The sequence below is a fragment of the Podarcis muralis genome, chromosome 2 (genome assembly GCF_964188315.1).
Source record: "Podarcis muralis chromosome 2, rPodMur119.hap1.1, whole genome shotgun sequence".
NCBI lineage: Eukaryota > Metazoa > Chordata > Lepidosauria > Squamata > Lacertidae > Podarcis > Podarcis muralis.
In genome coordinates, this window is record NC_135656.1 from 84,164,610 (window position 1) to 84,178,775 (window position 14,166).

The 14,166-nt window shown below is 42.6% G+C and overlaps 1 protein-coding gene across 1 annotated transcript; it reads right to left on the reverse strand.

The window, feature by feature from the left end:
* Nucleotides 1-333: 333 nt before the first annotated feature.
* SEC61A1 (SEC61 translocon subunit alpha 1) lies at nt 334-13,563 on the reverse strand. Its single transcript, XM_028719181.2, has 12 exons — nt 13,410-13,563; nt 11,488-11,555; nt 10,559-10,624; nt 10,375-10,453; nt 9,642-9,773; nt 9,397-9,506; nt 7,289-7,442; nt 6,101-6,261; nt 4,992-5,189; nt 3,620-3,811; nt 2,842-2,918; nt 334-1,910 (listed from the first exon to the last, which is right to left on the reverse strand). The coding sequence occupies exons 1-12, from the start codon at nt 13,414-13,416 to the stop codon at nt 1,724-1,726; spliced, it is 1,431 nt and encodes a 476-aa protein (XP_028575014.1). The 5' UTR covers nt 13,417-13,563; the 3' UTR covers nt 334-1,723.
* Between the last annotated feature and the right edge of the window lie 603 nt (nt 13,564-14,166).

The window sequence follows — 14,166 nt, forward strand, 5'->3', positions numbered from 1 at the left end:
GCCCTTGCAATGGCCACCAGCTGCTTTGAACTGCCCGCAGCATATTTACAGTACATGTGAGTACTCTCCTCCACACTGTTAGCAAGGCTGTTCTGTCAAATGAACACTGGTTGAATGGTATGGCTCAGAGGCCAAGAACTCTGGCGCCTGCTTCTTTTTGTCTGGGGAAGCTGGCCTTTGTCAAGGTAGAAACAGTCATATTTTAAATGCCAGTTAAGAAATCTAGGCAGACAGATACGGACCGGCAGTAGAAGAGAATCTTTCAGCCCTATCCCTTTTCAAGTGGGAACAAGGCAAGTATCACCTTGACAAAGGGAAAATTTATTTGCAGGCTTCCTTTTATACCAAGTGTTTTTATTTGGTCCTATACAATACACACAAAACACCTTACAACCACCAATATATCCTAACAGAAGTTGAGTTTTTAAGGAATTTTAAAGATGGGGCAAAACTCCTTAAAGACTTTATGGCTACTTCTCCTATTTTGTAGGAGTTGTCCTGGAAATAAGCAAAAGCCATTAGGCCTCCAGAGAAATGCCATCACTGCTCTCCAGCTAGGTTCGTGAGAGACAGGGAAGGTATTTCTAAGGCTGGCATCAACGTGCATGATTTGTAGTCAGTGTTCCAGAAAAAAAGTTGGTAAAAAAAATGTTCTGGAGCGATATGCAAGTTTTATAAGCAGCAGCTTTTGTGTATTCTTCAGCAAGCAGGATGACTGTAGCACTCATAGCTGCTAGGACAGAACTTATTTAACGTGATGGCAGATAAGAACTTTTAAGAGTTTGGTAAGCTCCAGGAAGAATACTGTAGCACACTGTTCTTCTCAGGATATAAGAATACAGACAACATCCATCTTGGAAATGTCAGGCTTTCTGTGTCGAATTACTTGTAAAAGGTCTGTGTTTGTTCAATGTACAATTCTGAGGCTTGATTATTTCTTCCCATGAAGCAGGCCTGATGTGAGCTTTCTACTGGCAGAAAGAACATATCACCTGCAAAAGTGAGGCAACAGTCAGAAGCCAACAGTCTGTACTGAAGCACAAGACCCAGAGTACCTGACGAGATATCTGGCAGTCCCAAAATTTGTAGTACCCTGGAGGAAGAGTGAAGAAATGTACTCATGACAAGTAACAGATAGGTACTGGGATGATGGGTGGGAAAGATCTCTCTCGCTACCAAAGAGATAGGGAGAAATCCAACACCAGACAGGCAGACATGACTTCCCCTTCTCCCACCAGTCCTCCTGGACCCAATTTTGGGAGTGCATGGGGAGTAGGGAAAGGGATGTTCCACATGGAAAGGATGAAGTCCACTGCACAAGTGAGCCAACACCACTGGATGTCACTCAATTGTGCCACTTTAAACTGCAGTTGGAAAAGCTCGAGAAATCCTGGGATAGGACCAGGGGAGAGGGAGAGGAAGAAGAGTAAATAACCAAAACTAAACCAGATTTTAGAAGTTGCTTCCAGCAATAATTAACAAAAAAACCCTTCTTTTCTAAAAAGTTTTTTTTTTTTTGCACATTTTCCAGCGATTTATAAAACATTAACTGAATATTAACAAAGTCTGAACCAAAGGAATGTGCTTTGGAAAACATTAAAATAAGTGTTCCTATTAATGCAGTGTGCCCATGTTACTATGCCGCTGTTAATCTTTTTCACCTGATTTTTTAAAAATCCTAGAACACTCTTCATACTCCCCTAGGGTCCATGGGACAATGCATTTAGAAGAGAAGCGCTCCCATGCTGCCAACTTCGCTTTGCTCCTTTACAAAGATTTCAAAGTACTGGTAAATGATAGTAACAGCCAACAAGATTCCTGTGCCTGATCCAATTGCCCCAAGGAAGTCTGCCAGCACAGAGAGAGCACCAATGCAGAGGCCACCAAATGCAGCTGCTGTAGGAATGTATCTGACAAGAGACACAATGGGAAGGAAATAAATTAGATATTAAGAGACATTACTAGCATCTTCAGGCACAGCTCACACCAAGTCAGTGGGAAAAAATGTTTTGTAGGTCTAGATAGTTAAGACACAGGGGAGGAATCCAGAGAAAAATAACTATGCATCAAACTGCAACAAATATTAAGACTGCTTGGGTCAACCCCCCATACATCTTTTAGGTATGTGACTTAAGGAGGCACTTCAAATATGACCCACTGCTTATATTTTGCACTTGTGTGTCACAGTAATGCTGTCTGAAGCAGTAAGAAAACTATGAAGGTAAACCCTGACTTTCTGTAGCCTCAGGATCACTACAAAAGGATAGTGCTCATTAAAGTCAGCAAACAATGAGGCTAGAAACAAAATGAAATTGGGTATTCTTAGGAATTAACAGAGGCTCTTATGTAGCTAGGATCTTGACGGAATGGGGGGAAAAACTTTAAAAAAAACAACTACAACACTGCAAGAGCATTAGAAGCATAATGGCCTCAGTCCAGTAAACCTGAAGGAGCGTCTCCACCCCCATAATTCAACCCAGACACTGAGGTCCAGCACCGAGGGCCTTCTGGTGGTTCCCTCATAGTAAGAAGTAAGGTTACAGGGAACAAGGCAGACGGCCTTCTCTGTAGTGGCACCTGCCCTGTGAAATGCCCTCCCATCAGATGTCAAGGAAATAAACAACTATCCGACTTTTAGAAGACATCTGAAGGCAGCCCTATTCAGGGAAGTTTTTAATGTCTGATGTTTTATCACTTTTTTATTATTATCATTAATTCTGCTGGGAGCCACCCAGAGTGGCTGAGGAAACCCAGCCAGATAGGCGGGGTATAAATAAATTATTATTATTGACTGAATATAGCATTATAATCATAATGAATCTCTGCATGTTTGTAACTCACCTGTTGAGTTCATGAACCATAGAGGTTTCTCTATGACCCCTCATAACCATCTGCTGCTCTTTCAGTTGTTTAGCAACCTGCATTGGCCAAACAGAGAAAAGAAGCTTAGATCTTTTTACAGTCAGTTAGTAAGATGAACTGCCTATAAATGAGAAACAAGAGATTTCAATGCTCCTCATTTAAGGACCATTAAAAATGGCAAGGCCGGACTTCTGATGTAGCAATATTATAAATATTTCTGGAAACCAAACTAAAAAATATATACAAGTTGATGAGAGGCATGTCTCAATATCTGCCCATGGAAAGCAGACAATCTTTTCAGGAAACCTCAAGAGAATGGTTTGCAATAAGAAATGAACTATGAACGTTCACAAGCTGCAACATGAAAGAATCATCTCCATGTTAAGGACTTAATAATTGCAGCATGAGCTTTTGTGGGTCTAAACCCATTTTTTCAAGGCAAGCTCATGGCTGTCCCCTCTTTTGTTAAACGGACAACCTTGGATGATACCAGACTTAGCTTAGGAAGATGAACAGCTTAGGCAGGGAGTGACATTTTGAGCAAGAGGGAGGTATCATGGAGTCATGTTTTAAAACTAAAAATGCTTGCTATTCTCCTTAGTCAAATCTGATCCTTCCAAAAATATATTTAGTGACAATAGAATGCTAGACACATAACTGAACCTACTGCTAAATGACAAAGCAAGGGAAGCATTATGGTTTTTCAACAGGGATGAGAGAAGCATCCAGAGCTGTGGGGTCAATGTTATTTACTTACATCTTTGGCAGAAGAGCCAGACACTTCAATCCAAGTTTTAGAAAAGAAAGCACAGGAACCCAACATGAACACAATGTAAACAACTGCATGGACAGGATCTTCCAGAACGGAAGTAAATGACTCCGGAGGTGACAGGTAATAACAGAGACCACCGACGGGGTATGAACGGGCGGGACCACCAGACGAAGTATCCTGCAATGAAAGTGGACAGTTTGGATTGTGCCTTAAGTGGACAGGTATTATGCAGCTACCAAAGGTCACTTTTATGCCCACAGAATTCAAATGTAGCAACCATAAACCTGCATAGGTTTCTTCATGTGTGTGTTGAGAAACTCTATTATAGCTACTGCAAGACAAGTGCTAAATATAGGAGCTGGCAAGGACACAAAAAGCCAGCAAGGCATGGTATGGTATGAAAGCCACTTGGCTCCTAAAACAAACCTTACACATTCATTACTCACAACACAATCCTATGCTTGCCTATTGTTCCATGGGGTTCAGTGTGATTTATAGTTTTATAGTCATTTATAGTTTTAATTCTATACAGGTTTAATTGTTTTTAATGATGCTTTCCCCCCTATGTTTTTAGTGATTCTTGTTTTACCTTGAGCTGCCTTGAGGTGGGGGTATAAAAAGAGATATACATAAAGAATAATAATTTACTTTCAGATGTGTATAAAATTGCAGTCTGAGTCTTCCTGCAAGCACCTTCGTGCTAAAAAAAACCTAGGGCTGTGCATGGACCCCCAATCTGATTTGTGGGGTCAATGTGTTAACCTGATTTGACCCAGCCCAATCTAGCCCACCCCAGCTCTAGAAAATACTCATCCATGGAAATCCCATTGACTTGCATTAGGAAATCAAGCCAGACAAAATTTGATTGTGCTTTCACATTGCAGCATGAAAGTTGGCAACAAGTTAGCCTCTACAAAGGTGATTTATCCTGCCGAACAGGTATTTCCTAGCATGACCTCCCTGCTGTTAGCCCTTGACTGGGAGCATTAGGTGTGAATATAATAAAGCTCAGTTCTGTTCCTACACCTGTCCCCTGAGCCTATCTCAGCATCTTTTTTATATGGTGTTTTAGTGAATTCTGTTTTAATTTTGGAAACATGGTGACACTGAGTTTGGCTTTTGAGAGTAGTTTCTTCTTCTGGGTTGCCCCTTTTTTTAATGGGTCATCTTGGGAAAGGGGAAATTGCTCCAGGACTAGCCCAACCTGCCCCATAGTCACTGCAAAAACCCCTGAATCACCCCAATTCAGCTCATGATTTATACTTTGTACGGAGTCAGTGTACAAGCCCGAATAAAAAGCAGGTTTTATTTTTAAAGCTGCAAGATCCAGGACAGATCTTATCAAGCGGATACTTACAGACCAAGTGCCCAGCAGGCTGACCAGTAAGTTGCCACTGAAACGAGCGGAGAGCATCTGGGAGATCACATATAAATTGGACACCAGTGCAGATTGAAGGATGATGGGAATATTGGAGGTGTAGAAGAGTTTGATTGGGTAAGTGTTATACTGGCCACGGTAGCGGGCAGATTTTATAGGGAGATCCACTCTGAAACCCTGCAGGTTGCAAAAGTGAGTGTTAAATACAAAAACAAACACTTCTTAGTCACAGTGCACTTGAAGAGAACCTAAAAACCTTCAGTAATCTCGGAGCTCTTCCGGATTACCGGTTTCAATATTCCACCCTGACTTGCTTGCAGAAAATTTACACAGTGGTTAAAGATTGCTGCTTACTGAGCAATCGTTTTGATTTGTTTGCATGGAAGTTATGTGATACCATCCAGCATCATTCACACTTCCCAGTGCATTAGGGTTGTTTTTAAAAGAGAATGTTATGCTGGAGCATCAAATCTCCATTAATAGTGCAACCCTTTCCCTTCCCCCCAGTATATGATTGATTTATAACTGGTGTGGGGAGATAACTTGGGAGCAGAATGCTTTTTGGCAGCAAAGAGAAACACTTTGCGTAGGAGGGTCTATTAAGGCATTAAGGCCAATATGAATACACTTGCTGCGGCCATAGCATGCTTTGGTGTTATTTATAGAGTGCTATTAGCCTAAGTAAGTAGGGCTTTCCAAATTTAGGTACACAACAGGCTGCTCCCCTAAGGAACGAGCAATCTAAAACAGTACAGAAAAAAGAGAGAGAATGGGTAAATCCCATTACAATATTTATAGCTTGGATAAAGTTGGAAATGATTAAGAGGATGTCAAAGGCCATGAAGAAAGGGTCTTCTGAGGATTAGTTTGGATGAACTTATGGGAAACAAGGGCCAAAAGATAACGTGGATGAAAGCCACTGATGGCTTAAAAAAAAATAGGCCATGGAAACTGGTAGAAACAGAGTTTAAACTCAGGGACATTTTGAACAATACTTAAGATCCAGTCACAAATGTTGTAACAAGCATTCTGTTAGCTATTGTTGTCATCTTGCTTAGATTTAAGTAACATTCCATAATTCTACTTGCCTGGAAGTAGATGACAACAGCAAAGACGAATATGGTGGCAATCAGGTTCATGAGGTTGGGGAGGTTCTGACGGTAAAAGGCTTCCCTGAGAGCTCTGACTTTATCTGTGCGAGTAGCCAGCAGATGGAACAGGGCAATGATGGCTCCTTCAAATTCCATGCCTTAAAAAGTGAGAGAGTGATGGAGAGATGCTTAGTTGCAGATAATTTGACATTTATTAGTTTGACTTTTGAACCAATTGTATAAAATTTGTAATAATTTATTTTAAAAGGTTATAAACTGCTTTTCACCAGTGTGGTCCCAGAGTAGTTTACAATGCAATTAAGCCAACAAACACACAAAATGCAGTTAAAAACCAGAATATACCACAGTAAAGCAATGATAACCTCCAGAGCAGGTTAGCAGATCATTGAAAGGTCTGAGGGGAAAAAGACGGTCTTCCATAGCCTAGTCAAGTTGCATCAACGATATAATGGGGAGAATGCCAGAGACTGGGCACAATCACTGAGAAAGCCCCCTCCAAACTGATCTAACAGCCCAGGCAGTGATAACATAGGAGGGACTAAACATTCTTACTTGCAGCTACTAACAATCATTGCTTACAGAGCTACATTACCCCCTCCAACCATGCATTAACATCACATGAAACTCACTGAAGCAGTCATCTTAAAACTTGAGTTTACAAAGGAAAGAATTAACTCTTCTTTATATTCAATTTATTGCATAGCAAAAAAGAAAAAAAGAAAAAACCTAAGTAAAGGTCCCTGGGTTTAATGCAGAAAGGGTACAAAAAAAATGCAAGTGAGAAATAGTAAAGTAGCTTCCCCAGTCAGTCAATTCTTCAGAGAAGTGAGACCTCCAATAAAATGAACATCCTCACCTCCAAAAAGAAGCAATCCTGCTCAGGGTTCCAGCCAGCCAGTCAAGATACTGTTAATTGTTAATGGTTCAGGCAAACCAGTTCACTCCCCACTCTCAAGTCTTCCATCTCTTTTCCAATTGACACTCAACATTTTGTGGCTTCGGAGGAATACTGACGCCCTTATTGTACTGGTGTGCATTTGTATGTGCTTAGGTTTTTAACATTTTCCCAAAGAATACCCAACTTTTGATCCAATCCACAGGGGCACTTAACTGAGGAACTGATATGCTTCCAGTGAAACAAAGAACACGCAAGTATGAGGTTACCTCGGCCAGTGTTTACTGTGGTTGGGCTGAATGCCTTCCAGACAATAGTCTCACAGATGTTAGTGGCAATGAAGAGGGAAATGCCAGAACCAAGACCATACCCCTTTTGCAGAAGTTCATCCAAGAGAAGAACGATCAATCCAGCCACAAAAAGCTGCAAAACAAACATGAATTATTTTCCAGAGTCCCCACAACCATACCCGATCACTTTAATAGAGGGCTGTGAAATAAAAAGTGTCAGTGCTTTCTGTAAATGTCTGCTTATGCAGCACACATGACAATTACCTGTTTTAATCTTTGATTTATACTTTTTGACATAGTTATTACTGAAAGCATAAGTACACAAGTCAGAGATACATGAACTGAAGTTCCTTTGTACGTGAGGTAAATAAAGAGCATCATGTAAACCCAACTTTCTAAGCTGTTCCTAACTTAGCTGCAGCTAAGGATTTTCGGGGGGGGGCAGGGAAAGTTGATTGTACAATACAACTTTTATACCTTATAAGTAAGATTTTAGCTCTTGGATTGGTCGTTAGGTTTCATGCGCAGCTGTTGATCAATTGCGCTGCATGTATTGTTTGTTAGCTCTCCCACAGCATCTATGTTTATCATGTATATGAAATGATGGTCAATCCCCCTTATAGAAGGGGAAAAAGTCAGAGTGCAGCTCCAAACACTAACCAATAAGTCAAGGGCAGGGAAGCTGTGGTCGTCAATGTTTTTGGGACTACAACTTCCACTATATTGGACTGGCTGGCTAGGGTAGATAGTTCAACAGCATCTCAAGGGGTTTCCCTTCCCCGCAATAAAGCAACAGCTGTGCAGATACTGAACCCCTGTTTTCCTATTATTATTCCTAGACCACATACACCACCATCACTTGAGCTACACTGGCTCAGCTCACACAATATGACTTTGATGGCCCAGGTGCATAAAAGCAGCAACACAGGTCTAAATGATTTATAGTGAACCCAATGCTTAAAAGCCCTTTGGCCATAAACAGAAGAGATGTACTAATGTTCCAAAGTAAATACTGTAACAACCCATAGTCTACAAAACAACACACAGAAGGTGAATTGAACTGTTACTCTGAAGATCAATATGGCATGTAAATTCTTACATTGTGTCAAGCCAAATATTAGTACAGTTCAGATATCCTATTTTGGCAAGACTGGTCAACATACGTAGCAAGGAATCACTCTGAAGTAGGATGCCGTTAAGTCATCCTCCATTTGTTCCTAGATTCTAGCAACCAGCTCTGGGAGATTTCCATTCCTAGACGTCATGGCTAACAGCTGGTCTTCTATAATAGTAATAATAATTTATTATTTATACCCCGCCCATCTGGCTAGGTTTCCCCAGCCACGCTGGGTGGCTACCAACAGAATATTAATAATAAAAAAACATCAAACATTAAAAACTTCCCTATAAATTTATCCATAAGATTTACGAGGAACCTAGAAGCTAACTACGCACTCAATATATCTAGAGATGCAAGGCTTCTATAAAGAATACCATGCCTAATAAAAGGGACGTAGATGGCACTGTGGTCTAAACCACTGAGCCTCTTGGGCTTGCTGATGGAAAGGTCGGTGGTTCAAATCCGCACAATGGGGTGAGCTCCCGTTGCTCTGTCCCTGTTTCTACCAACCTAGCAGTTAGAAAGCACACCAGTGTAAGTAGATAAATAGGTACCACTGTGGCAGGAAGATAAACGGTGTTTCTGTGTGCTGTGACTTCTGTCACAATGTTTTGTTGTGCCAGAAGCGGTTTAGTCATGCTGGCCACATGACCCGGAAAGCTGTCTGTGAACAAAGGCCTGCTCCCTCATCCTGAAGCGAGATGAGCGCTGCACCCCATAGTCGCCTTTGACTGAATTTAACCGTTCAGGGGTCCTTTACGTTTATTTATTTTAGCCATGCCTAATAATGAAGCGTCAGGATGATTGGCAAATGCATTCTAGATTCAATTAATATACTGCAAGGACAAGTAAGAGATAAAGCAGTGTGCTTAACTTTAAAATGATGGTGTCTGTAGAAGCTCAACTGAACCACAGATCTCCTAGATCCACTCAATGAGTAGTCCAATACAAAAAATAAATAAATTACCTGAATGGTAATCAGCAGACAGATTCCAGCTCCCATCTCTGATGGGTCTCCATACATCCCCGTCATTACATAAACGATAGATTGGCCAATGGTGATAATCATGCCGAACACTGAGGAATGAATCCACAAGAAAAGACTGAATTAACCTAGTCTCCAATTACCCGAGAGGATACAATTCATCAGTATCTGCATAAGGCATTATGCCAATCCAGATGGCAAGCTCTGTAATGTCTCCTGATACTTACATTTCTGTGCCCCATTGAACAGAGCTCTGTCTTTTGGCGTATCCCCAACTTCAATTATTTTGGCACCAGCCAGCAACTGCATGATGAGACCAGAGGTGACAATGGGAGAAATGCCCAGCTCCATCAGTGTGCCTGTTGGATGTGGAAATCAGAATGACAGATAAACGGTAAGGAAAAAAACATAGTTTTCCTGCCAACCCTCCCAGCTAGTCACTGCACATGTAGAGGGCCAAAGATGTGCACTGTGGAGGAGAAAGCATTTGGATCATAACTGAAGCTCCACTCCTTTCCAAATGATTCATCATTCTTCTGCATCTTTGTATCACGGTCAGCAACGGTCAGCAACCCAGACCCCAATCAGCAACACAATGACAATACAATAATTCTGGAACATAGGTGAGGAAGGACTACTGAAAAACATGTATGAATTATGTCAAAGCCACTTGAAATGTTCTGAGCACTATCATATTTACATATTCCCATTTTTATATTATAGCATCATCATGGTCATGGAGATGAGCCAAAATTCCATTTTCCAATTTCAATATCCAGGCCATGGTTCAGTCAGTTACGCACATTGATGTTTCACAGTTTTCAATGGGCAAGTTAGGTAGTTGCTCGGTTCTCTAACAATGAAGTCAGTGGCAGGATCTACTCGGTTTTGCTACTCACTATTTAAGTATAAAATTTCACAGCAGATAGGAGTGTCATTTGCTAAGTGAGACATTCTTACCTCTGTTTGAAGCCAAAATTACTCTCATCCAATAGAATGGATCTGCCGAGTCTGATGACATAATACCAAACAGGGGAATCTGAATTTCCAAGAGAAGACAATTGCATTAACACAGGCTTAGCTCCCTGGATTTGGTTTAAACTTTAAATTTAAAGGAAAGTTTGAAATAATGTAATATGCATACCTGGCAACAAACCAAAAATATGAAGAGGGTGATAGCTGTCCATAGTACTTTTTCTTTAAACTGGATCTACAGAAGGAAATGTAATTATAAAAGAAATTACTACCACCATGTGTTTGGGGCTAGAAGAATTTGTTAAAATACAAGCCTTAGGTTCACTGAAAACAAGGTGGAGAGATGGTACCATGGCAAAAGAAAACAACCAGGACCTCAGATGAATATAAATTTATTTTCCAGTTGCTTGGTAACATTTCAGTATAGAATTGCTCTTGTACATATGTTGTACAGTCCCTTAGCTGGGAATCCAACACATGTGCTTAAGTTACAGACATGCCTGCATAAATGTACAAGGTAACATATGGCAACATTTAGCAATCTAACTGTATTCAACATATACAGCTTTCTTAACACTGGACAGCAGACCAAGGGGCCAACTGAAGGTTCAATCCCCTGCTTTCCATAAATAGCATCACAGCAAGGAGGAAGATCAGCTTGGCCCCATCCATCAGTCAGGGGAAGAGCAGCAGCAGAGGTTGCCCACCCCCCTCTTCCCTAAGAGCTCAGCTCCAGATGCCTTGGAATCGGAGAGCCTCTGTCATTGGTCAGTGGAACAAGGGCCGGTGAGTTAGCTGCAGCACCTCAACCCAAGCAAGACCAACAGTAAGGGGAGATCAGACTGGCTATAAATGCCAGCTTACAACTCACTAACTTGTTTTTACACTGTCAAACTGATCTCCTTTCCGTACCTTTCTCCTTCATTCAAGTGCATTTTCTGTTCTAAAGCCTGAAAGCAGTATCTTTCTGTCATTTTAACTATGCAAGCTGTTTTCAGAGACAATATTTGTCTGAAAAGTAGAATAAAATATAGTATAATATAAGCAAACTCTCCTCTTAGCAGTAACTCCTGCAAATATTGATTTAAGGATACTTACCTTTCTTTCTGGCTTTTGGATCTCAGGTAAGATAACACAGAAGGGCTTGATTACTTCTAGAAATTTAACTGTGAAAAAAGGTATGAAAAGAGAACAGATATATGGATTTCACAAGGTCCTTATCAGTCAATTTAAGAGCCAGGGTGTTAGGCTTGAATCTAGAAGTCCCAAATTTAAACCTTGCCCATCCACTAACCTATATGATAACCCTGAGTTTATCACAGTGAACCTTCATTCCCTGTCTGAGCAAAGGCTCAGGACTGGAACAAGCCTATTTCCCACTCACACTCCAATGGAGATCCTATGCATTGAGATGGCTGTACTTTCAGAATCTTATTTCCAAACTGAAAGGCTACTTTCACTAGAATCACTGCTGGTGTTAGCATTACCTTGAAACTTCACATGTATTAAAACTAGTGCTTATCATGCAAGCAACCCAACAATGCCATTTTTAAAAATGCATTTTTACTAGTCATGTTATCAAATTTTGGTTTTGTCTTTTCTTAGAAGCAGAACTAAGAAGAGAAGTATAAATGAAGCTGCCAGATAATAAGGAAAGGCTATTCAATAGTAGCACAGATGAAAATCTAATAAATTTAAATTGCCTTGTACTTCCATGAAAAGACTGCCCAAACTCACATATTTCATATGTGCACATATGTGCTAAGAGAATGAAAGGTGTTAATGCCATCAGTGTAAAACCAAATTTAAAGTTAAAATAAAAGGAATGCCCACCCCAATACACAACCCACCTTAGTGGCCACCCTCATCACACTATCAAGTGGAAAGCACAGTACAATGGAAAACACATTTCCCATAGCAGTGATGTGGCAAGAAATTGGCCATCATCACATTACAGCCACAGTTATTTTGAAGGAATGCAAACAGATAGCAGGAGCAGCCCACTGTGGCTTCCACTGTAGGTCATTGTGCCCTCTTTACACTTAAATGGCACACAGCATGAAAAACATGTTTGCACTGGGAAGCATGAGGCAAAAAGAGGAGTTATCTTCACACAAGGGTCACAATTAGATACGTGTGAAAAAGAAGAATGATTTCTGCATATTGTAAACAATATCTGAAAGAGTTTCCCTCCCAATAAAGAGCATTATATTGTACTTGAAACGTTATGGTTATGTAACCCCTGAGCTTTTTCATTTTAACGCAACATTATTATTCTAAGCCACTCAGAAAATTTGTGTTTACAGGGTGGCACTGCAATGAAAAGGACAAAATGCTTCCATAATCCAGACTGCATTGTGTCCATTTATTAGCTGATTCTAGCTTCCCATATAAAATACTTACTAGCTTCTCATATTTATCTATATATGTATAGAAGGGTCCCCCTGGGTGTCAAACAAACAGCCACCCATTTAAGCCGCACCTCCGGCGCACTCTGCGACCTTAGGGCTGGCTGGCGCTTTCCTCATCTGGAGGGTGGGGCGGGGGGTGAGGATCCCTCATCGGGGTGGGGGGCAACGCCGAATTTGCCATTCCAGGCCGGCGCTGCAACGATCACGAAGAGAGCGAACGTGGATCGTTTTAAGGGGCGGCCACGTAAGCCTCCGCGTCTCAACAGTGCCGGGTGAAGGCCGCCGCCCCCCCGCGCAGTCCTGGCAGGGCAGAGGTACGTAACGGGCAACTGATCCCCCGTAACGAAGCTGACAGTTCCCGCACCTGCCGATGAATCCTCCCCGTTTCGAGGGGAGTCGTCCACCTCCTCCACCACCAGCCTCCCTCCCCAGCCGCCATTTCGTCTCCCTGCCCCTGACGGAAGCGCTTCGACCTCCCTGCAGCCGCCTCGCCCCTGGCCCCTCCGCTCTACGCGGGCGCCCTCCGCTTCTCGCCCGCCACGGCGGCGGCGTCTGCGGCAGGACCGGCTCTCCGCCTTCCCTCCCTCAAGCAGCGACGCCGATACTCACTCCCCATCTTGGGCGCTCTCGACGCGGAAAAGGGAAGGACCAAGCAGGAGCGCAGACTCCAGGCTCCTTTCTCGGAGAGACACGTCAGTTACTTGAGCCTTCCCGGCCTCCTTCCGCTTCCTGCCACGCACCGCCCCCTCCTCCCGCACCTCGCCCGCGCGCTAACAGGCAGGCATATCCACGCAGGCGCAGTAGAGACTTCCTCCTCTTTCTCCATCCTCCAACGGCTCTAGTGACCTTCCCCACTCATAGGACTACAGTTCCCAGCGTCCTCCGAGGCCTTGCCTTAATGTACGCGGTTTACGTCACGGGGGCACGTCACTGAGCGAGTCCTCTGTAACCGAGCCTAGCGCGGTATCGTTGGGAGGGAGGGAAGAAAATCGTTTCCTTTCTGGTTCTCACTGCGGGTGTGGTAGTTGGAGGCGGCCTAACGGGGCTGGGAAACGTCGCGTCCCAAAGCGTCAGCGGCAGCCCTTGGCATGCTGGGAATTGTGGTTCTGCCGTTGCCGCCATGAAAACAAATCAAAGAGAAGCGAGTCAAGGGCAATTTCCCAGGCGAGGGTCGGCTTCCAGGGAAGAGAGGCCGGGGGTGGTCGGGTGACGCACGCGCTTTTCCTTTAAGGATTGCAGCCAAAGTAATACTCAGTGGTAGTTGCAAGTCGTGCTATCCAAAAAAAGGGGACACTGAAAAGCTGCGAGAAGTTTGTAAATAGCGGAAGCAAGTGAGACCTTCCACAAAAGCGTTGCAATGTATATT

Coding starts and splice junctions, on each gene's coding strand:
- SEC61A1 (XM_028719181.2), bottom strand. Junction 7,443..9,396: donor GTCTGCTGATTACCATTCAG/GTAATTTATTTA, acceptor TTTGTTTTGCAG/CTTTTTGTGGCTGGATTGAT. Junction 6,262..7,288: donor CACAGTAAACACTGGCCGAG/GTAACCTCATAC, acceptor TCACTTTTTAAG/GCATGGAATTTGAAGGAGCC.